The sequence below is a fragment of the Schistocerca piceifrons genome, chromosome 5 (genome assembly GCF_021461385.2).
Source record: "Schistocerca piceifrons isolate TAMUIC-IGC-003096 chromosome 5, iqSchPice1.1, whole genome shotgun sequence".
Lineage (NCBI taxonomy): Eukaryota > Metazoa > Arthropoda > Insecta > Orthoptera > Acrididae > Schistocerca > Schistocerca piceifrons.
In genome coordinates this window covers 117,004,331-117,026,262 of record NC_060142.1, presented here as the reverse complement: position 1 = coordinate 117,026,262, position 21,932 = coordinate 117,004,331, and the positions used below count along the sequence as shown (strand labels likewise).

Genomic DNA, 21,932 nt, shown 5'->3' with positions numbered 1-21,932 from the left:
TTAGATTCCAGTTATACAAATTCTAATGTCACTACAGCTGTTCTGAAGATGTCAGCTTTGTGTGTCTTCTGGTTGTATGCCAATTTTCTTTAGATCTTTTTTCAACATTCATGTGCCAGGATATTTTTCATGTCAGTATCAAGTAAAAAATTTTGAAGAAGCATTTCATCCATTAGGAGTCATTCATCCATTAGGAGTCATTCATTCTTCATATGTGACCATAAAACTGGAATATGTATGAACTTAGACTATGTGCTGATTTTCTAGATGGTAATTTTGTTGATCACTTCTGCTACCCTTCTTGTAGACAAGTATTCCTTGCTCTTTCTTTCAACTGTGAGGCACAGTATTTTTATTGAGGGCTGCACAGTACATCATGGTTAAAAGTGAGGATATAGTACAGTCGGCAAAGAAAGATCCTTGACAGTTGCAATAGGCTTGGCACAGCAGCTGTATCCCTCTACCTCAACCAATAATGTAAAGTGATTTTGTATTATGTCTCTGTGACAATGCCTCTGTGTTGTCGCAACAGAAGTCAGTTGTTTTTCCTGCAGCCATTTGTGCCTCACAGCTGAAAGCTGATGGTACACTCTACTGTAGCTACTCAGTTGTGATTTCTCTAAATAATCTACCAAGGATTCCATTGAAAAAGGAAGAAAGGGAAATTAGAGTTTACTGTCCCATTGACATCGAGGTCATTAGAGATGGAGCACAAGCTCAGATTATGCAAGATGGTGAAGGAAATTGGCCATGTCCTTTTCAAAGGAACCATCCTGGAGCTATGTAGGGAAATCACAGAAAACCTAAATCTGGATGGCCAGTCCTTCTGAATGTGAGTACAGTGTGATAACCTCTACACCACCTTGCTCAGAGATTGGTTCATATGGTTCAAATGGCTCTAAGCGCTATTGGACTTAACATCTGAGGTCATCAGTCTCCAAGACTTAGAACTACTTAAACCTAACTAACCTAAGGACATCACACACATTCATGCCCGAGGCAGGATTCAAACCTCGAAACGTAGCAGCAGCGCAGTTCCGGAATGAAGTGCCTAGAACTGCTCGGCCACAGAGCTGGTGCTCAGAGATTCCATCGGGTTCTGGAACCATGTTGAATATTCCAAACTGTGATTTTTACCATTTCTCTCATTTATGTTTCCTCTTATCTTAAAGAGAATCTGGAGTCAAGGTGTTTGAGAAGAAGATTGACAAAGAGAGAAATTTCTCATCACCTGATTAGCATGTTAATCGTCTTCCCAATACCCTTACTGAGGATGATTTGTAAAATTTTTGATGGATTTTTCATTTAAAATTCATACTTTAAGTTGGTTCTCTCTCTCTCTCTTTCTCTCTCCCCCCCCCCCCCCCCCACCCCACCCCCTCTTTCTGAGTAAAGTGCACATTGGAATTTATATTGCATCAACTTAAAACTCCATGCCTCACCTGAACTTGAAACTGAATGTTTTATGTCTTCATGAACTGACTCAAAGCTCTTTCTCAGCTCAGATTCTGCTCCAGCTGTGGCAATGTGCACAAAACAAAAAAAGTGTGTGATGTTAAATCTGTACATATAAGGAAGATGCTGTGGAATTATGTGGATAAAAATGTGAGGTGGCTGAAAGATGACTGATCATGTCTATAGTAAGATGATAACTGTTAAAGAACAAATGTATTTTTCTTACTATGGCAATAAAAGAGAGAAAAAGATGCTTTTCCAGTGGTGCTAATGAAATAACACTACATTGCAGTTACTTATCAATTTTTAAGAATGGATAATCAAGATTTTGTTGTAAGATGTTTCATTAAATACATACTTATTGCTATATCTCTCTCTGCAGGCTGCCTGCTGCATCTCCTAAAACAAAAAGGTCTGTCTCTCATTGGACTTACCATTCACAGACCTCTGACATCAAAGAAAAGGATAGCCTAAAATTTCCTAGTTTACATTATGACAATGAATACTTTGGGGCGGGTCAGTCCATGCTGATACCGAGTAATGGCAATAATAGCTCAAAGAGTAAGTACACATTACTTACAGATAAAATCATAGGAAAGTATGCAAATTAGCTTAGCTGCTGCTGTCTATGCTTTGTATATATGTATGTATGTTTTCTTCTAGATGGGCAGTTTATGTACAAAGTTTATCAAGTCAATACTCTGGTTGTACACTATCTTAAACATTTTGCTGCATATACTGTTGGTGTACAAGCTTGCCGAGAGTTGGAGGGTAATGAAACTGAGAATACTACAAACTGCAGTCCTAAGAAGATTGTTACTGTGCGAACTCATGCAAATGGTAAGATCCAAATGAGTTGAATTTCTTATTTTTCATCTTCAGTATGTGATGAAAATCAGTTATTCGCATATTCAGTTTGGTGGAGATGAAATTTATGTAACACTCAGAGTAGAAGAAGAGTGTCATCTTCCCTAAAGTCTGTGTCAGTTGTCTTCAGTTGATATTTTTATTTTGAATGTTCATCTGCAACTTACTCTTCCTCACTCCCACATTTGTTTTATGGAATAGATATAAACATGACATGAGATATCTTGGAATATGGAACAAAACCTAGAATGCTCTAGAATGACGAAGAAGCTGTTATAAACTAATGGTGTGCTTCCGGATGTTCTGCTGAGGTGTTTTCATTTTATGCATGCCTATGAAGAGAGACGTAAGCCCAATAGTGTTTGGAGTCCAAGCAGCAAGTACACATAACAGCAAGACTCTCAACATCTGGAGAATACGGCAGGGTTAGTCATCGAAATATTTTCCATAAAGTGGAAACAACAATTCAGTGGAACAAAGGGATCACACCATTAATCAGTCAGACCAAGAAAACCTCAGAGAACTGTTACAAACTGCTTGTATGTGCTACTTTAAACAACAATATTTATGACAACTGGAATGGAGTTGAGACACACATATATCTAAAAACACAGTGAGGTTCAGCTATGTTTTTAAATTTATTTGTGAATTTTTTGATTACTTTCATCTTTCTAGAGCTGTTTCAAATCTAGTGGCTGCTAACAGTGTTCCTTTTCTGTGATGAACACTGTCAACATTAGTGTTTCACTTGGATTTGGAATATATTTAGCATTCATAATAGTTTTGCTTATACATTTAAATTAAGGTCACTTCATTTAATCTTTGATAGTTAAATGATTGTAAATGAATGTTTTACACAACAGTCATTTAAAGCAGAACTTTGAAAGCAACTCTCACTGTTACAATTATATTAATCAGTTGCTATTCACCTACCACCTATGGACACATGCAAGTATGAATGTGGATATTTGTAGAAAGAAATACTTCTCATCATTCTGTGTGTAAGTAGTCATACTCTCTTAGAAATACATTCAATGTTTGTGGATAGCTTACTAAAGTTATTTTGCACTAGAATAGAAAATTCCATTCTGAAACATATATAAGAACTCAGTCCCCAAACAGAAACTGTAGTTATGTACTGTATTGTGAAAGCGTAGCCCACGGTCTTTTAAAATTATTATTAGTCATTAAAGAGTTATTCTTGTCATTTCAGTGTCTTCCAGAGGTTTCTTAAAGTTTGGTGATCTCTTTTGCATAGTGTTTGTCATCATCAGCTGCTTGAAGTTCACTGCTGAACAATAGCCTCCTCCAGACTTTTGCATGCCTTATTGCCTCCAAACAATGAAAACTCCAGGTTGGAATATCAACAATATCAGGAAAAGGATAAATTGCTACTAACCTTAAATATGATGTGACGGGTTGCAGACAGGGACAACGAAAAGAATGTTATGCATTTAGCTACACACACACACACATTCACAAAAGCAAGCACACCTCATACACACATGACTGTCATCTCCAGCAACTCAGACCGGAATGCAACTGTCACATTGAATGAAAGCAGCAATCTGGGGGTTGGGGGGGGGGGGGGGGGGGCATGAAAGGAGGAGGTATAGCAGGTTATGGATGGCGGGAGAGAAGAATGCTGTCTGATGGAGTGTGCAGAGACTGCCAGGCATCAGGAGGCTGTGGTGTGGGATGGTACAGTGGGGAGAGGGTGGCTGTCCTGTGCAAACCTCTTAATCTTTGCAAAACCATGGCAGTCTACATCCACTTGAACCTGCTTACTACATGCATCAAAATGAGTTTTGCAGCACCTCGATTTTGAGAGTCCCAGAACCTGTACAGAAAATTGGAATAGAGATCAATATAGACATCATTTCTGCCCTTTTTATTGCTCCTGAAAGCCACACATTGCATGTTGTATCATGATACAGCTAGACATTCAGAGGTGGTGGTCCAGATTGCTGTACACATGGAGTGGTTGGTGGGCCACATTGTCCATAAACAGCCCTTTTCAATCCATCCCAGACATGTTGAGTAGAGTTCATGTCTGGAGAACATGCTGGCCACTCTAGTCGTTATCCTGAAGAAAGTCTTTCACAAGATGTGCATGATCGTGGCATGTCCACGAAGACAAATGCCTCGCCAATATGCTGCTGATATGATTGCATTATCGGTTGGAGGATGGCATTCACGTATCGTACAGCCGTTATGATGCGTTCCAAGACCACCAGCTGCGTACGTTGGCCCCACATAATGCCACCCCAAAACATCAGAGAATCTCACCTTGCTGCACTTGCTGGACAGTGTGTCTAAGGCATTCAGCCTGATCGGGTTGCCTCCAAACACGTCTCCGTCAATTGTCTGGTTGAAGGCATATGTGACACTAATTGGTGAAGAGAATGTGATACCAATCCTGAGTGGTCCATTCGGCATGCTGTCAGCCTCATCTGTATCACGCTGCAGGGTTGCAAAGATGGACCTCACCATGGACGTTGGTTGCGCATCATGCAGCCTATTGTGCACAGTTTGAGTCGTAACACAACATCCTGTGGCTGCATGAAAAGCATTATTCAACATGGTGGCATTGCTGTCAGGGTTCCTCCAAGCCATAATCCATAGGTAGCGATCATCTATTGCAGTAGCAGCCCTTGGGCGGCCTGAGCGAGGCATGTCATTGACGGTTCATGTCTTTCTGTATCTCCTCCATTCTGAACATCGCTGTGGTTCACTCTGAGATGCCTGGGCACTTCCCTTGCTGAGAGCCCGTCCTGGCACAAAGTAACAATGTGGATGCGATTGAACTGCGGTATTGGCCGTCTAGGCATGGTTGAACTACAGACAACACGAGGTGTGTACCTCCTTCCGTGGAATGACTGGAACCGATCGGCTGTCGGACCCCCTCCATCTAATAGGCGCTGCTCGTGCATGGTCGTTTACATCTATTGGCGGGTTTTGTGATGTCTCTGAACAGTCAAAGGGGCTGTGTCTGTGATACAATATCCACAGTCGTCGTCTATCTTCAGGATTCTGGGAACCAGGGTGATGCACAAACTTCTTTTGATGTGTGGATATTCAAGCCTATGTATTCCTATACAATTTTTATTCACAGCACTTGCTTCAATTACCAAATTGGCACCTCCTTTATGACTCGGAATGTGTTCTGTCAACTGATCCCTTCTTCTACTCAAGTATGGCATTTTTTTCCCCCTCCAGTTAGAATCTGTTGTGTTCGCATATCAGCAACCATTATGCCCTTGTTGCTAATGACAAATGAGTGGAAGGTGGCCAAAGGATATGGCACCTTAGGCATCTGGAAAGGCAAGCAAAAGATAGTTGACAAATATGCAGTTTAAGTAAATATATTGTACTCACCTTATTCCAAAGAACTGCTACACTGCTGTAAACTTTTACGGCCTTGGTTTGCAATTAGCAAAGGTCTGGGTGTATATCTGTAATCACCAAATATTTGTCGATAGAGCTAACTACCGACAACTTGGAGTAATTTTAGGCACCAACTAACAACACAGAACCCTCACTAGAAGCATGGAACTACAAGTAGATGTAGTGACTGGTGTCCAGGAGGCTGCTGCTTATAACACTGTCCTGGCGTCATCATTGGTTGGTGGACTGGAGATTCTTGATTGGTGGCAGTGTTCAAAGTGCCGCTCGTGGTGCCCACAGGAAACTTCGAGGTGTCCTCCCCTTTTGAAACCCTTACCATTGTTGCGTAGTGATGATTGCTTTAACAACAGTGGGATGAGGGGGGAGTGTGGATGCAGGAAAAGGAAATGCTGAGGATTATTGATCTGAAGCTGTGGCTGAAGACAAGCTACTGTCAGTGCCCCAGCATTTGCCTTGTGACTGTCCTCAAATGACAGCTGAGAAACGAGATGGAGGGCGTGCCTCTGCATCCAGCGAGTGTGCGAGGTCTTCTGGTGGTCAAACCTCAATGGCATCGGACCCCTCGCCAACTGCGGAATGGAGGGAACCATTGCCTGTAGACATCTGCTGTCAGCTTGGTGACAGATCAGGTGTATGGTCCAGGTCTTTCAGTTCAGGGCAAGGGTGCTGATGATACTGTGCCCCAAGTAGCTGGAGGGGATGTAGGCTGCATCATCCAGCAGGCTATGAATCTGGGAACAAAGAGTCAGTGGCAAGATCACACAGTTTACAGGTGCAAAATTGATTCAGGTGCCACCACTGCAATGTCCCTGGATCTGCAATGTCCCTGGATCCTATATAAAAACATGCAAGTTGCTGAGCAACTTTATGACAGTGCCCCATTCCTAGCACTTCCGACCACTACATGACCTGAAAAATGAAAAAAAAAAAAAAAAATAGAAACAAGATGGAGTCATTAGGTTTGTACAGGGTCCGGCATAAAAAACTCCCCGATTACAAAGTAACGTGCAGCGAACAGTAGAAGGAGCAGAGTGGTGGGGGGGCGCGTCGTTAAGTAGCTGCCTACATGCCGTTTTCAGTGTACGCCATGGCGTGGTCTGGTGAACATCGTGCCTTCGTAGTGGAAGATTTTATTCAAAATGGCGAATCGCCTATTAATACTCAACGTGCTTTTCGCGTTCGCTTTGCGCTCGGACGACGGGACCCCTGTTCCCGATAAGAAAAACAATTTATTCTTGGGTTGCTAACTTTCGTGAGACAGGTTCCGCATTAAAAAGGAAACCACCTGGACGACCACGGACTGCAACAGGCCCCGGAAATGTTGATGTAGTTAGAGCTTCAGTTCAACAATCTCCTCGAGGATCCGCTAAAAAGCATGCGGCAGCATTACGGATATCTGATCGAAGTGTGAGAAGAATCTTGCATCGAGATCTTAAAATGCATCCTTACAAAATTGTAACTATGCAGGAACTGAGTGAACGAGACTGTGGTGTCCGTGTAAGTTTGTGCCAAGACCTTCTTCGGAACATTCGTCCCAACGATATTGTGATTTTTTCTGATGAAGCACACTTTCACCTTGCCGGAACAGTGAACAGCCAAAATTGCAGGTACTGGTGTGAACACAATCCCCAAGAACTTCATCAACGACCACTTCATAGCCCTAAAGTAACAGTATGGTGTGCTGTTTACAATTCCGGAGTGATCGGTCCTTACTTTTTCGAAGAAAATGACAGGAATTTAACCGTCAACAGTGAACGCTATTGTGCCATGCTCCGCGACTTTCTCCAACCGCAACTAAGGGAGCTTTTTGGTGAAATAGAGAACGTGTGGTTCCAGCAAGATGGTGCTACTGCCCACACAGCGCGGCAGTCACTGGCATTGGTGAAGGAAATGTTTCCTGGACATGTGATCTCGTTGCGTGGAGACATTGGCTGGCCCCCACGATCACCGGACTTAACGCCCTGTGATTTCTTTCTTTGGGGCTATTTAAAAGCAAAAGTTTATGAACAACGTCCACAATCTTTACGAGCCCTGAAAGAAGCAATTACACAAGAGGTTGAAGCTATTCCACCTGAAATGACTCAAAGAGTAATGAATAACTTCAGGGAAAGACTCAAACAGTGTGTCGACAGTGCAGGAAGCCATTTAAGGGATGTTTTATTTAAAAAGTAAGACCATAAGAGTATTTTCTAAAATGGCATAATATGTACTTTTATTTAGTATAAATAAAATTGTTCTACCTTATTTGGTTTTGTTTTTATTAGCTTTCCTTAAAGGGGAGGTTTTTCTGCCGGACCTTGTATATTGCCTGAGCAGGCAGAGTACATGCCGGCCGCCACAGTGGGTGCAGCAACTGGAGCAAGGTGCAGTGATTCTGTCTGTGAAGTAAGGCAGCCAGCCAGAATGAAATTTTCACTCTGCAGCAGTGTGTGCACTGATATGAAACTTCATGGAAGCTTAAAACTGTGTACTGGACTGAGACTCAAAATCGGGACCTTTGCCTTTTGCGGCAAGTGCGCTATCAGCTGAGCTCTCCAAGCACGACCCATGACCCGTCCTCATTGTGGGGTCCTGTCCACTCATCTCTTATAGGGTGCCAAAAGGATGCAGCTTTCTCAGATAGCTATCCAACAATTCAAGCAAATCACATTAATAGTCTTTATTGCAATAAGGAAGATTGACAATATTTAACTTTGAATTTACAACGGTGTCGCAAGTAATGGGCAACATGGAAACAATGTCTTTCGCCATAGCCAATGTCCATACAAGCAATGTATATGAATCACTAATAACGGCTGTCGTAGCACTCTCTGCTAGGCCAGGTCTAGTACTGTGCGGACGAGGCTGGCAGGAGCGGCACTTATATTCTCTTCTTGTAGAGGCAGCTCCTGTCATGGCATGGTCCTGGTCAGCGGGCTATTGGCTGACGTTGTGTCACAGTCTTCTCTGCTCTTGCTTTCTTCTTCTTCGTGCCAGTGTTTGTGGCTATGCCGGAACACTCACAGCTTTACTTCTGCCAGTACCTCATCTCCTTACCTTTCAAACCTAACAGAAGTTCTGCTGTGAACCGTGCAAGACTAGCACTTCTGGAAGAAAGGATATTGCGCAGACAAGGCTTACCCATGTGAAGGTGGCAGAAGTAAAGCTGTGAGGATGGGTCATGAGTCGTGCTTGGATAGCTCAGTCAATAGAGCACTTGCCCGTGAAAGGCAAAGGTCCCGAGTTCGAGTCTCGTTCCATCACACAGTTGTAATCTCTCAAGAAGTTTCATTTCTGCTGGCGATGCACCATTGTGAAGCTTGGAATTGTAGTGCAACAAGAAGAGCAGCAAAGCTTGGTCCCATATATGGTGGGTGCAAAGTTTATCCATCTGCTGCTTAAAAGTGTGAATGAAGCATTCCACTTCTCCATTGGAATGTGGATGAAAAGGCATGCTTGTGTGTGACAAATCTCGTTGGCTGTACGGAAGTCTTTGAATCCTGCAGGTGTAAATTTTGATCCATTGTCAGTCACAAGCAACTCTTGTTGATCCTCAAGAGAAAATACGGATTGCAAGGCTTGAAGAGTGCAACATGTTGTCGTAGAGTGCACAGGAACCACAAGAGGAAACTTTCTACAGAGTGCAGAACATAAAACTAGCCTGTCCTACACAGTGATAATGTTCTAGTGCATGCACGTCAGTAATAATGGAAAGTGTGGAAAACGAAAAATGTCTACCAAACAGTTGCACATGAACTAACCATTTCCTCTGATGTACCGACACTGTGCAGGACTTTTTTTGTTATGTAAGACAGCTGCAGCTGCAGACAATGAAACTTGTCAAAACCAGTTGAGAAAAAGGTTTTGTTGTGTGAAGGTGGGTTAGTGAGAGTGTGTGATAATGCCATATTTGTTATCCAGGTGGGTTGCCATTGTTGAAGCGTTCATTTGCACTGAATCTTTGATGGAAACAAAGAATTTGATTCAGGAGAAATTTCCAGGACGTTCTGTGCCATCAAAAAAGCATCATACATGAGTTGATTGAAAAGTGGTGGCGTAGAGTATCAGTTCAAAATGCTGCCAGGAACAGATCACAAACTGTCTGCACACCTGAATTAAAGAGGCAGGTGCAGAAGATAATGACAAGAAGTCCTCATGAATCAACCAGGAAATTGAGTCAACAGGTTCTTGCAAGTGAGAGAAGTTGCAGATGTGTGTTAAGGAGATGGAAGATAAAACCATACCAGATAAGTGTTGTGCAAGAATTGAATGAGCTGACCTACAGAAGAGAGTGTATATATGTTCATGGCTGTTGAGAAGTGTTGCCAGTGGTGTCTTAAGGCTCATCATGAGTGACGAGACATGGTTTCACCTGTTTGGCTACATAAATTTCCAAAACAACTGGTACTGGTCTACAGAAAATCCACACTTAAACCACCAGGTACCCTTGCATGTCGAGAACATTGTGTTTGCTGTGCCATTTCCACCAGATGGGTTAGGGGTCCCATATTGTTTGCAATGACAGTGAGCACAGTGACGTGTGTTTGGGAACCCTGGAGGAGTTTTATTTAGACCTGACAGAAGAGGAGCATCAGGGGACAGTTTTACGGCAGCACCCAGTATATACGCTGAGGACAATCAGCCAATGAGTGTTCCATTAGGGTCCAGCAAAATCCAAATGCAAGCATTGCTGAGGCCCTTCAGGCTTCTACCAACCAATCAAATAGTCATAAAGGAGGGGCTGCCTCCATGCATGAGCATGGCACTGTGCCATCATCTGCTTTATTTGTGAGTCCTTGTCAAACCATGTGCAATGTTGAGAAGCTGATCGGGGGGGGGGGGGGGGGGGGGTGGACCACTCCACAGTGACCCTGATGAGTCAAACTATGAACATGCCTGTGAAGAACCTTTGGAATGAGCGCATGTAGTTGTTCAGATTCAGTACATAGCAGTAGGACACATTGTAGCACAGACAAGTAATGCTGACGTGCAAAGTATGGGCAAACAATTTATTTGACATGTGAGGTCAACCATTGTGGATGTAATGTAACAGAATCTGCAAATCCAGATCCACTGCTATTGCCTGGCAACCTTCCAGAGATCTTTTGGAAACTGGTGCAGCATGTCTTGAGTCATGTGCATCCATGTGGAAAGAAGATGCTTCTGATCTGTCAAAGTCTGGATCTGGTTCCAAGGGAAGACAGTAAAGCATGTCTGCATTGCCCATGCTTGTATGTGGGCCTGTACATTATCTCATATTGATAGTGTGATAAGATGAAAGCAGTATTGCAGTTTCTGCGCAGTGTGATTCACGATTGGCTTGGCCGAATTGAAAAGTGACTGCAAAGGCTCATGGTCAGTAACTAAGTAGAACTTTCCATTGTACAAATACTGATGAAATTTTGTCATTCCATAGATGATGGCAAGAGCCTCCTTGTGTGTTTGCCAATAATTTCTCTGATCCTTGTCAAATAATTTGTAAACAAAAACTATTGGTCTGGCAGCAGAACCAATCCTGTATGAGAGTATAGTGCCAATGCCATACAAAGATGCATTCACAGCCAAGACCACATGTTTGGAAGAATCAAAATGAACTAGGCAACGATCACTGAGGAAAGAGTCTTTGAGTCATCAGAAAGCAATGTCACACAAAAGCTACACTCCTGGAAATTGAAATAAGAACACCGTGAATTCATTGTCCCAGGAAGGGGAAACTTTATTGACACATTCCTGGGGGTCAGATACATCACATGATCACACTGACAGAACCACAGGCACATAGACACAGGCAACAGAGCATGCACAATGTCGGCACTAGTACAGTGTATATCCACCTTTCGCAGCAATGCAGGCTGCTATTCTCCCATGGAGACTATCGTAGAGATGCTGGATGTAGTCCTGTGGAATGGCTTGCCATGCCATTTTCCACCTGGCGCCTCAGTTGGACCAACGTTCGTGCTGGACGTGCAGACCGCGTGAGACGACGCTTCATCCAGTCCCAAACATGCTCAATGGGGGACAGATCCGGAGATCTTGCTGGCCAGGGTAGTTGACTTACACCATCTAGAGCACGTTGGGTGGCACGGGATACATGCGGACGTGCATTGTCCTGTTGGAACAGCAAGTTCCCTTGCCGGTCTAGGAATGGTAGAACGATGGGTTCGATGACGGTTTGGATGTACCGTGCACTATTCAGTGTCCCCTCGACGATCACCAGTGGTGTAACGGCCAGTGTAAGGAGATCGCTCCCCACACCATGATGCCGGGGTGTTGGCCCTGTGTGCCTCGGTCGTATGCAGTCCTGATTGTGGCGCTCACCTGCACGGCGCCAAACACGCATACGACCATCATTGGCACCAAGGCAGAAGCGACTCTCATCGCTGAAGACGACACGTCTCCATTCGTCCCTCCATTCACGCCTGTTGCGACACCACTGGAGGCGAGCTGCACGATGTTGGGGGCGTGAGCGGAAGACGGCCTAACGGTGTGCGGGGACCGTAGCCCAGCTTCATGGAGACGGTTGCGAATGGTCCTCGCCGATACCCCAGGAGCAACAGTGTCCCCTAATTTGCTGGGAAGTGGCGGTGCGGTCCCCTACGGCACTGCGTAGGATCCTACGGTCTTGGCGTGCATCCGTGCGTCGCTGCGGTCCGGTCCCAGGTCGACGGGCACGTGCACCTTCCGCCGACCACTGGCGACAACATCGATGTACTGTGGAGACCTCACGCCCCACGTATTGAGCAATTCGGCGGTACGTCCACCCGGCCTCCCGCATGCCCACTATACGCCCTCGCTCAAAGTCCGTCAACTGCACATACGGTTCACGTCCACGCTATCGCGGCATGCTACCAGTGTTAAAGACTGCGATGGAGCTCCGTATGCCACGGCAAACTGGCTGACACTGACGGCGGCGATGCACAAATGCTGCGCAGCTAGCGCCATTCGACGGCCAACACCGCGGTTCCTGGTGTGTCCGCTGTGCCGTGCGTGTGATCATTGCTTGTACAGCCCTCTCGCAGTGTCCGGAGCAAGTATGGTGGGTCTGACACACCGGTGTCAATGTGTTCTTTTTTCCATTTCCAGGAGTGTATTTTCTTGCGGCGAAGGTTGTGCAATGATGCCGCAATCTGAACTGCACTTGGAATGAGGTGGATGTAATACACCAGCTTCACTAGCATTGACTCCAGTTCAGTAAAGTTCTCTGGAGGTTTGAGGTCACAAATGGCATGCAAGTGCAACTGTGTCAGATGAACACCCCAAGAATTAATTACGTGGTCCAAGATGTCAACTTCAGTTTGAAAGAACACACACTTGTCTCTGTTGTATTTAAGGCCTGTCTCTGATGGCATTTGGAACAGGGTGCAGAAATTACTAAGGTGCTTGTCTGCTGAGCAGCCTAATACCGCTGTATCATGTAAATAATTTGTGCATGAAGGCAGAGATGCAGTTAATTGATGTGAATAGTGCTGGAGAATTGCTGGTGTGGATGCACTACTGAAAGGTAACTGCTGGACTTCAATAGCTGCTTAAAATCTGTGCCACGTGGTTTCTTACCCCCCAATGCTAGCTTCTCTGAATTACATATTTTCCTTAAGACACATTCTTCGATTGCAAAATCCTCCTGGCCTGAATCTTCTACAGCCCTGTCCCACACTTGCCTCGATCCCTGTCACTGTGCCTGTTCTTTACCGTCTCCCTCTTTTCTCTGTTCTGTTTCCTCCTCCTGGTCCCCTTCTCCATGTCATTGTGCACGATGCGCAACTGACATTGCCTGTGGCCTATGGTGAGCCAAACTTCCCTCCTGCTCTCCACCTCCTTTTCTCTCCATTTGCCCCCTCCTCCTGATATGAACCCTCACCACATTTGAGCTGCAATGCCACCAAAATGTAGTTGACCAGGGAAATGTAGTTGTGCAGGTGTGAATGTTCGTATGTTTGTATGTATCCTGTTAACTACGAAGAAGTATTCTTCTTAAAGCTTAGCAATGCCCTCAGTCTTGTTATGTGCCTCTTGGTGACTAAACTCCTCAACTATAAAGTGAGTTATTTACTTCTTTTCCATTACCTGTACTCACTTATATCCTGTTGTTAGGGACTTGCAGTTACCATCTTTATTTTATAAAAATATATTCTGTGAGTGAGTGAAAGAAGAAGTGATGTTACTGTGTCACAAATGTTAGTTTCTATTGAATATGTCCTGTGAGATTGTTAAAAATTTTGTAGAAATTTAAATGTTACTAATTTGGATGTTTCGTTCTTTCATACACTGTTGGTGTGCTTATTCACCTCACTTGCTACATGTTGCTAGAGCCTTGTTCTGCATTTTTCAGAGACAGCAGATAACATCAACCCTCAAACTCTTACTGCAGAAGTGAATCAAACTGTAGGCACTGTCAAACTGAGGTGGGAAGAGCCCAAACAACCTAATGGAATAATTGTGACATACCAGATTGAGTATGGACGTGTTGACAGAGTCCCGGTAAGTACACGCTTTGGCTCCATGAGTGTGTATTATGTAACTATCCAAACATTTTCCTGCATGAGAACAGTATTTTTTAAAAAAGTATTTGTATGTGTGACTGATGAGTGAGGAATGTATCTGAAATGATGCTAAACTGTTACTGTATTTCCACTATTTCTGCAGTGTTTTTCTGCTTCTGCAAACTGTACGTAGGGTCCTCTCATCCTGGGGTCAAGTGACCTGCCTTTCCACTTTAACCTTTGCCAACATAACCTTCTCTCCTCCATGAAGTAGGGACTAACATTTATGAAAGCTAGGATAGCATCAACACTTTTACTTTCACATGTTTATTGGCAGAACTGTATATTTCACCTCTTGAAGATAAGTGTTTGTCAGCATTTCTGTTTCGCAATTTGTTAAAGTGTATGTTTTAAGTTTAGTGTAATTAAGTAACAAAACTTTTCAAACACAAGAAATGGCATGTTTCACATGAAATCTGACATCTCTTGCCAATACGTTTGGAAAACAACCAGCCACTAATTTCATGACATTTAGTTTCCCATGTACAATTTTACTGTTGAACAATCAAAGGCCTTCTCTTGTTTACATGTACTAGAACCTTAATAGCGAGTCATTCATGTATGTCTCTTCCTGTAGAAAAAACTTTTACAAAAACTAAACAGTGAAGTAGTTATGAAATTCTGTTAGGGAAGAGGGTCAGCATCCTAGTGTGACTAATATCTCTCTCTCTCTCTCTCTCTCTCTCTCTCTCTGTCTCTCATTTTTCTTATGAAGGACTGGAAGGAGTTAATTTTCTTCTGTTACACAGGGAGTTTGAAGAGGAATATACCTATTACAAAGTATTATGTTGTCAAAACTGTACCACAGCTAATTTATTGGAGGAGTGAATACATTTATGCTCATTGTCGCTAGATGTTGGGTGTCTTCTGCTTACTTGTTTACCATCAGAGATTGCAAAATGGCTGCTCTACAGCAGAAATCACTTTGTTTTCTCGAGTTTGTGAAGTGTGATTCCATGATATCAATGCAAAGACTGATCTTCCAAAAGGATGGACCATTCACAGATGGTATCAATAATTTGTAGACACAGGATGTGTATGTAAAGGAAGGAGCTCTGGCCACTCTTGTGTTTCCAGAGAAAATGTTGCATGCATTCTAACTGCTTTCCAATGTAGTCCTAAAAAAGCAACACATCCAGCTGGTCGGGAGTTATAACTCCCTACAACAACACTTGGCATGTTTGAGATGTTGGTTGGTTATGAAGCAATACAAATTACAGTTATTACAGGCTCTACAACATTATGACAAACACAAAAGTGTGTCATTTTTCAAAAGTTTCAGAATGCTATTGACAGTGATAATGCTTTTATGCAATGCATTGTGTTCAGTGATGGAATAGCTTACTACCTTTATGGGAAAATAAACAAATACAATGTCCAAATTTGGGACCTACAGAAAAATATGTACACGATGAACATGCACAAGATTCACCCGAAATCAGTGTGTTTTGTGTGATATCTGACTCACCTGTTTACGGCCCATTATTCTTTGATTGAAACACTGTTAACAGTCAGCAGTACTTTGCTGTGTTACAAAACCGTTTGTTTCTAAGGCTAAACTAGAGCAACTTCATTTTTCAATGAGGCAGGCTACCCCCTTACTGGAATAGCCAAGATCACGAATATCTGAATGAAACTCTTCTGGGCCATTGGATTGGTTGTCAGACAGCCAGCAACCTAGCACTTCTCTACTGGTCTCCATGGTCACCAGTTTCGATGCCCTGTGACTTCTTCCTGTGGGGTTTCATTACAGATAAAGTGTGTACACACCAACACTACCGAAGAACCTAGATCAGTACTGACACAGCATCGGTGACAATGGACATGTTTGCTTGTGTAATGCAGGAATTAGAGTACCGATATGATATTATTCATGTCGTCGAAATAATCTAAACTTGAGAAATTCTTAAATATGTGTCCAAAATTTCATAGTTTTATGTCTTACAGTGTAATAAATATATGTGTTTGAAATAAATATATTCTCTTTGAAACACCATAACCCTCCATTAAAATTTGTTGAACTGAGCTCCAAGATAACCAGCTAGTCTCTGACAGTTGATCAGTTGTCTGTCTACGGTCTTTGAGCACAAGCTGTAGAATTTTTTCAATATTTTTATCGGTTCGGGCAGTTGATGGATGTCCAGAACGAGGTTTGTCATCAATCGACATGTCGCCATTTTTAAATGGAGCAAGCCACTTGTACACATGAGCTTTTCACGTAGCATCATATTGATAAGCTGTTTTCAACATTAAAGCAGTTTCAGCAACATTTTTACTGAGTAGAAAACAAAATTTCGCAGCTGCACATTGTTCACTGAAGCTTGCCATAGTAAAAAACGAAACATGAACAAAACAGCTCTAGTAAAAACAATCACAGCAGATGAACAGAACAAGCCAGGTCAGCAACACAGGTAGCACTGAACTGGCAACGAGTTGCATTATACATGACTGGCGGCAGAAATGTGTAACACACAAGCTCTGCCCACCGCAATGTTATTTCGTTTTTTTGGTAGGTGTATAGGCTGCCCTGCATGACAGGTAGCTTATGTGGAAGTAGTATCAGCCTGCCTTACCTTACCACCCTGCTTTGCAGTGCAACCAACATATCAGGGACGAGAAATGATATTTTTTTCCGGCCCCCAATGTAGGCTGCCATGCCCAACAAGTGTGCTATGTTGGGGGTAGTATCGGCCTGCTTCATCAACCTCCTTTTTGCGGAATACACATGTAGATGGGCAAGGCAGAGCAGAGAGATGGGGGGGGGGGGAGGAAATGGGTAATGAGAGATGGGGAGGATGAGACGAACAGAGAAAAGTAGGAGGAGGTGATGGACAGATGGAGTGGCAGGGATGGGCAGAGAGAGAGAGAGAGGGGGGGGGGTGGAGGAGAATGAGATGGACAACAAGTGTGGGGAGAAGGAGATACTCATTGAGAGGGGGAGATACAGAAGGCAGTAGGTGGAAGGGGGAGAGGGATAGTGGACAGGTGGAAAAGGAAGAGGGGTGGAAGGATATGGACAGAGGGAGGGGAGGAGAACGTTGACAGAGGGAGGGGAGAAGAAGATGTAGTTGGACAGAAAGCTGGAGGAGATTGACAAGGAGAGGAGGAGGAGATGAAGAGACATAGTAGGGAGGAGGCAAGGGACACACAGAGTTGAGAGGATGAAGAAGAAGAGATGTCTGCAACATATGTGTTGAACGCATACGTAAGCATATATATATATGCTGTATATAAATACATATGAGATTATAGGTGTTGTTTTTATAAATGGTGGTATTACTACAAATTTAACTTTATTAAGAAATATGTCTTAAATCATTTAACGGCCTGCAGAAAATGCTCCTGTCGAAGCCGAAAAAATGTGACAATGTTTCTGATTATTTAAAGGACTCTGACTGAGAAGTGTGGTACCAGCTGCTTCATTCTTCCTTCAAAAATGTGGCTATGTTTCTGATTATTTAAAAGACTCTGACTGAAAAGTGTGGTACCAGCTGCATCATTCTACCTTCCTCAGCACTTTTAAAAATTTCCCCAAAAATTTTAGCCTGTGAACATATTCCCACTTTTTTTAACATGCAGCTGACCACAGACTCCCACAAGCTCCCGTAACTGTAACTCACTCACAACCACAAGTCATTGCTGTAAGTTGCTCATACTCATCCACTCTGTTGCACTTTCTTCACTCGCTCATGTTGCCCAACTTGTCATTATCTCTTCTTGTCTCTCTGTCATTGTTTTCCGTGTCACAGCCACAGCCCCTTCATTCTATCCTACTACTACAGTCTCCTCTCACTTCCACTGCCTCCTGCTTCCTCTCTCATACTGCTAATATCTCATTCCTTCCTTTCTCACTGTCACTATCTCTCTCTTCCTCATTGTGATTGTCAGATACTTGGTCCCTTATTATCACTGGCTCTCCCTTACTCCCACATTCTCCTTTTCTCTATGCGTCCCTCCCTGGCACTGTCTCCTTCACCCTTTTTCTAGTACAGTTCTGTCATCATCAGCTATGTTCCATTGCCACTGTGTTTCTCTCTTTCTCTCACACTGCCATTGTCTCTTTCACTCATAAACACAGCCACTGTCTGCTATCTTCCAGTATTTATTACTTTTCCGTCTCTTTGCCACTGCCACTGCCGCTGTCTTCTTCTCTCTCAGCATAAAATAGCAAGAATAAGTTTGCATGCAAAAACTTTTGGGAAAATTTTCAAAGGTGTTGAGGGGGTAGAATGAGGCAGCTGGTGCCTCATGTTTCAGTCAGAATCTTTTAAATAAACAGGAACATATTCGCATTTCTTGTGCTCTGATTGGAGCATTTTTCCACTGGCTTCCTTCTTTTCCCTGCTGCAGGAGGGCTTGTAACTCGTATGGAAAGAAATGTATTGGCCAGTAAAATTTAGACACTTTACTTACGTGAAACTTAAGTAATGCAGAACTAATTTTGCACCTCAGATTGGATTTGACGTGTAAAAAATTTTGCATGTGCTTCAGTACTACAGTGGTTCCCAGATGATAACAGAGACACTGTGCAACATGTTTGTACATGCTACATCACCTTATAAACTACATTTTCACATCACACCAGATTTTTCACTCATATTTTACTAGTACACATAGGGTAACTTTAAACCTCTGTATCTTGGAAGAGGATAAAGATATGAAGGAAAATTTTCAAGGTTGTTCGATATCACGATTTTAGGAATACACCAGAAAAATTACAGCCATTTGCTATGCATAGCTGTCTGGGAATCCAAGGATGGGTTTCAATAACAGATAAAGGTTTCTGAAAATGGGGAGATAGCTCTTCTAGATAAATGTCTAGAGAATACATCATTAAATTTGAACATTTTTCTGCAGTTATTTATTATTTAGATTTCACCTATACTGGACTTTACATGTAGAAGTTGGGTAACTCCAAACCTCTGTATCTTGGAAACAGATACGGGTATCAAGAAAATTGCCAGGGTTGTTTGAGATCAGAAATATAGTGCAAAAAGTTTCAGTCACTTGCTGAGATGTCTTGAAATCCTTGGCTGAGTTTTGCTCTGCTAGTGACAGTGAAAATATAGGTTTTTTTCCTGGATTTTACAAAGAACCACTCACGAACTAATGGTGTGTCTGTAAGTCCCATCAAGCCCACCATAGACCACACACAGTGCAAAAAGAACCAACCAGTTTGCTCCATTTGCCTAAGCAGGAGGATGTGTGTAAAATTTGACCCTGTACTGCAGGATTGTGACACTAAAACAATCCTTCTGTTGAGTATACGAATGGTCCCTAGCCCAAGGGCTGTCCAAAACATTTGACCCTACCTTTTTATCAACAATAGAACCTGAGGTATGAGCGCCAGAATATCACATTTTAATGCTCAGCATTTTGGAACATATTAGGTACACATGCATACCAATAACTAAGCACAAGATTTCAGTGTTCTAGTAAAAATGCAGTCGTAGTCATAAGAGTTACTAGGCTTTACCAGTTTAATGATTTTTTGTAAACTCTTTAGGAGTTGCAATTTTAAATTGAATTATTTAAGTGGTGGCAAAATGTCTGCTGCAGTAAATGTAATAGCTCTGCATTTGATTAATTATAATTTGGTATCATTTTTTCTCCAACAGTTACAAAGTAATCATTGGATTTGATGGCTAATGGTATCAGTTTGTCATCAGTTATGTTGCTGTTATTTTCTGGAAACTGATTTCAAAATCAGCAAGATACAATACTTCAAATAATCAGTGTTTTCCATATTACACTCACTGTTTCATTATTTTAGTTTTAAAATTGTTCATAATGTATTTTTTATGTTCTAAATATTTGATGGACCTCTTCTCAGATGTTTCTTCAAATGGCATGTGCTCTCTCTCTTTGTGATGTTTCAGAGAGGTTTAAAATTTAATCCAGGATGTTTCTGCAAATTCTTGTAATCAACAATTGTTCGTTACCACTTCTCTCCCCTTGTCAGCCTAATACATTTGGTGAACATTTATTCCCCCAACATGATTTGATCCAGCTTCCTTAGAGTCATGTGTCCCCAAACAGTTGCACATTAGGTAACTCAGCGATGCGGGAGCGTGGGATGAAATAAATGACGATAGATGGATGGAGAGATAGAGATAGATAGATAGAGAGAGAGAGAGAGAGAGAGAGAGAGAGGAAAGAGATGTATAGAGAAAGAGAGAAACAAGAAGATATTAACTGTTAGTTAAAATTTCTGCCACATTATTTTAATTTTCATTTTATTTTAACCATTGGGGTTTCAGTAATTTTGTAATCTTGTTTCAGTAATACTTAGGTATCATTTTGCACCCTTTCTCAGTTCCATGAAGTATAACTGTAGCTACTGTTAATGATTTGCTCCTTAATCTCGTGAACTACCAATAAGATGATGATATAGAAAACAGTAACTGTAATGATGAAGTTTTATGTTTCTTGCAGCCCAAGACGATTGTTGAATGTACACCTAGGAGTGAGTTTATTAGGAACAACCGCTCATACATGCTTGTGAATCTGTCACCTGGGAACTACAGCCTTAGAGTGAGAGCTACATCTCTGGCTGGCAATGGAAACTACACAGAAACCAGATACTTCTATATACAGGTATGTATGTACATATATAGTGTAGAGAACCTTTGTTTAGTTCTTTCCCAAGCAATATATGAAGGTTGTATCTGTTCCCGAAAGAATGGATACCATTGATGACCGTGCAGCTTCTCTAGAATGAAATGATAATTGAATCGACACCCTAGCTGCAAACAGGCATTGATATACATCATTGGGGAGATGTTGAAAATGTGTGCCCCGACCGGGACTCGAACCGAGGATCTCCTTCTTACATGGCAGACGCTCTATCCATCTGAGCCACTGAGGGCACCGAGGATAGTGCGCCTGCAGGGACTTATCCCTTGCACGCTCTCCGTGAGACCCACATTCCCAACATGAGAAATGAGTGTGATGGGCAAACATCTATTAGGCGCACTACGAATGTAGTGGAGTGGACATGTTGGGAATGTGGGTCTCACGGGGAGCGTGCAAGAGACAAGTCTCTGCAGGCGCACTGTACTCTGTGCCCTCGGTGGCTCAGATGGATAGAGCGTCTGCCATGTAAGCAGGAGATCCCGGGTTCGAGTCCCGGTCAGGCACACATTTTCACCTGTCCCCGTTGATATATATCAACACCCATTAGCAGCTGAAGGTATTAATATATAATTCTAAACATGAGATAATACAGTAATGGTACTCCAAGAAAAATGGCATCCCGAAAACCACACTGAAAAACGGTAGCAGAATTGTACATACCTGCCTTCCATGAAACACAATGTTTCCCAATCATAAGACATGTTTTGACACTTGTTTGGTTGCTCCTCCGGGCTTGACATTATTTATTAATTTGTATTCTTTACATCTTAAATTTACAGAATGTCATTCTTCAGTAAATTATAGAATGGCGGCACACCAAGTTTTATCATTTAAATTCTTACAAGGCTTTATATAAGAATCTCTGTTAAAGTCATCACAGAGCGAAACATTAGGGTATTTTGAGTTGTATAGTTTTGAAATGAATATTGTGCCAAGGACTGCCTTCTGATTTCGCATTTGTTATGTAGATAGGAAATGATAAAACAATTGCCCTGAGTACAATAACTTCATACATCTCCTCCAAATAACATGCCGCACTGCTGTTCA

At 42.5% G+C, this 21,932-nt stretch overlaps 1 protein-coding gene across 1 annotated transcript in view; it reads left to right on the top strand.

Moving 5' to 3' along the window:
• LOC124798781 (insulin receptor-like) overlaps positions 1-21,932 on the top strand; it is a 124,689-nt gene that overhangs the window by 69,046 nt on the left and 33,711 nt on the right. The window contains exons 11-14 of the mRNA XM_047262311.1: positions 1,838-2,016; positions 2,119-2,295; positions 14,039-14,187; positions 20,685-20,846. Coding sequence (XP_047118267.1) covers positions 1,838-2,016; positions 2,119-2,295; positions 14,039-14,187; positions 20,685-20,846 — 667 coding nt within the window. The remainder of the gene's footprint in view (positions 1-1,837; positions 2,017-2,118; positions 2,296-14,038; positions 14,188-20,684; positions 20,847-21,932) is intronic.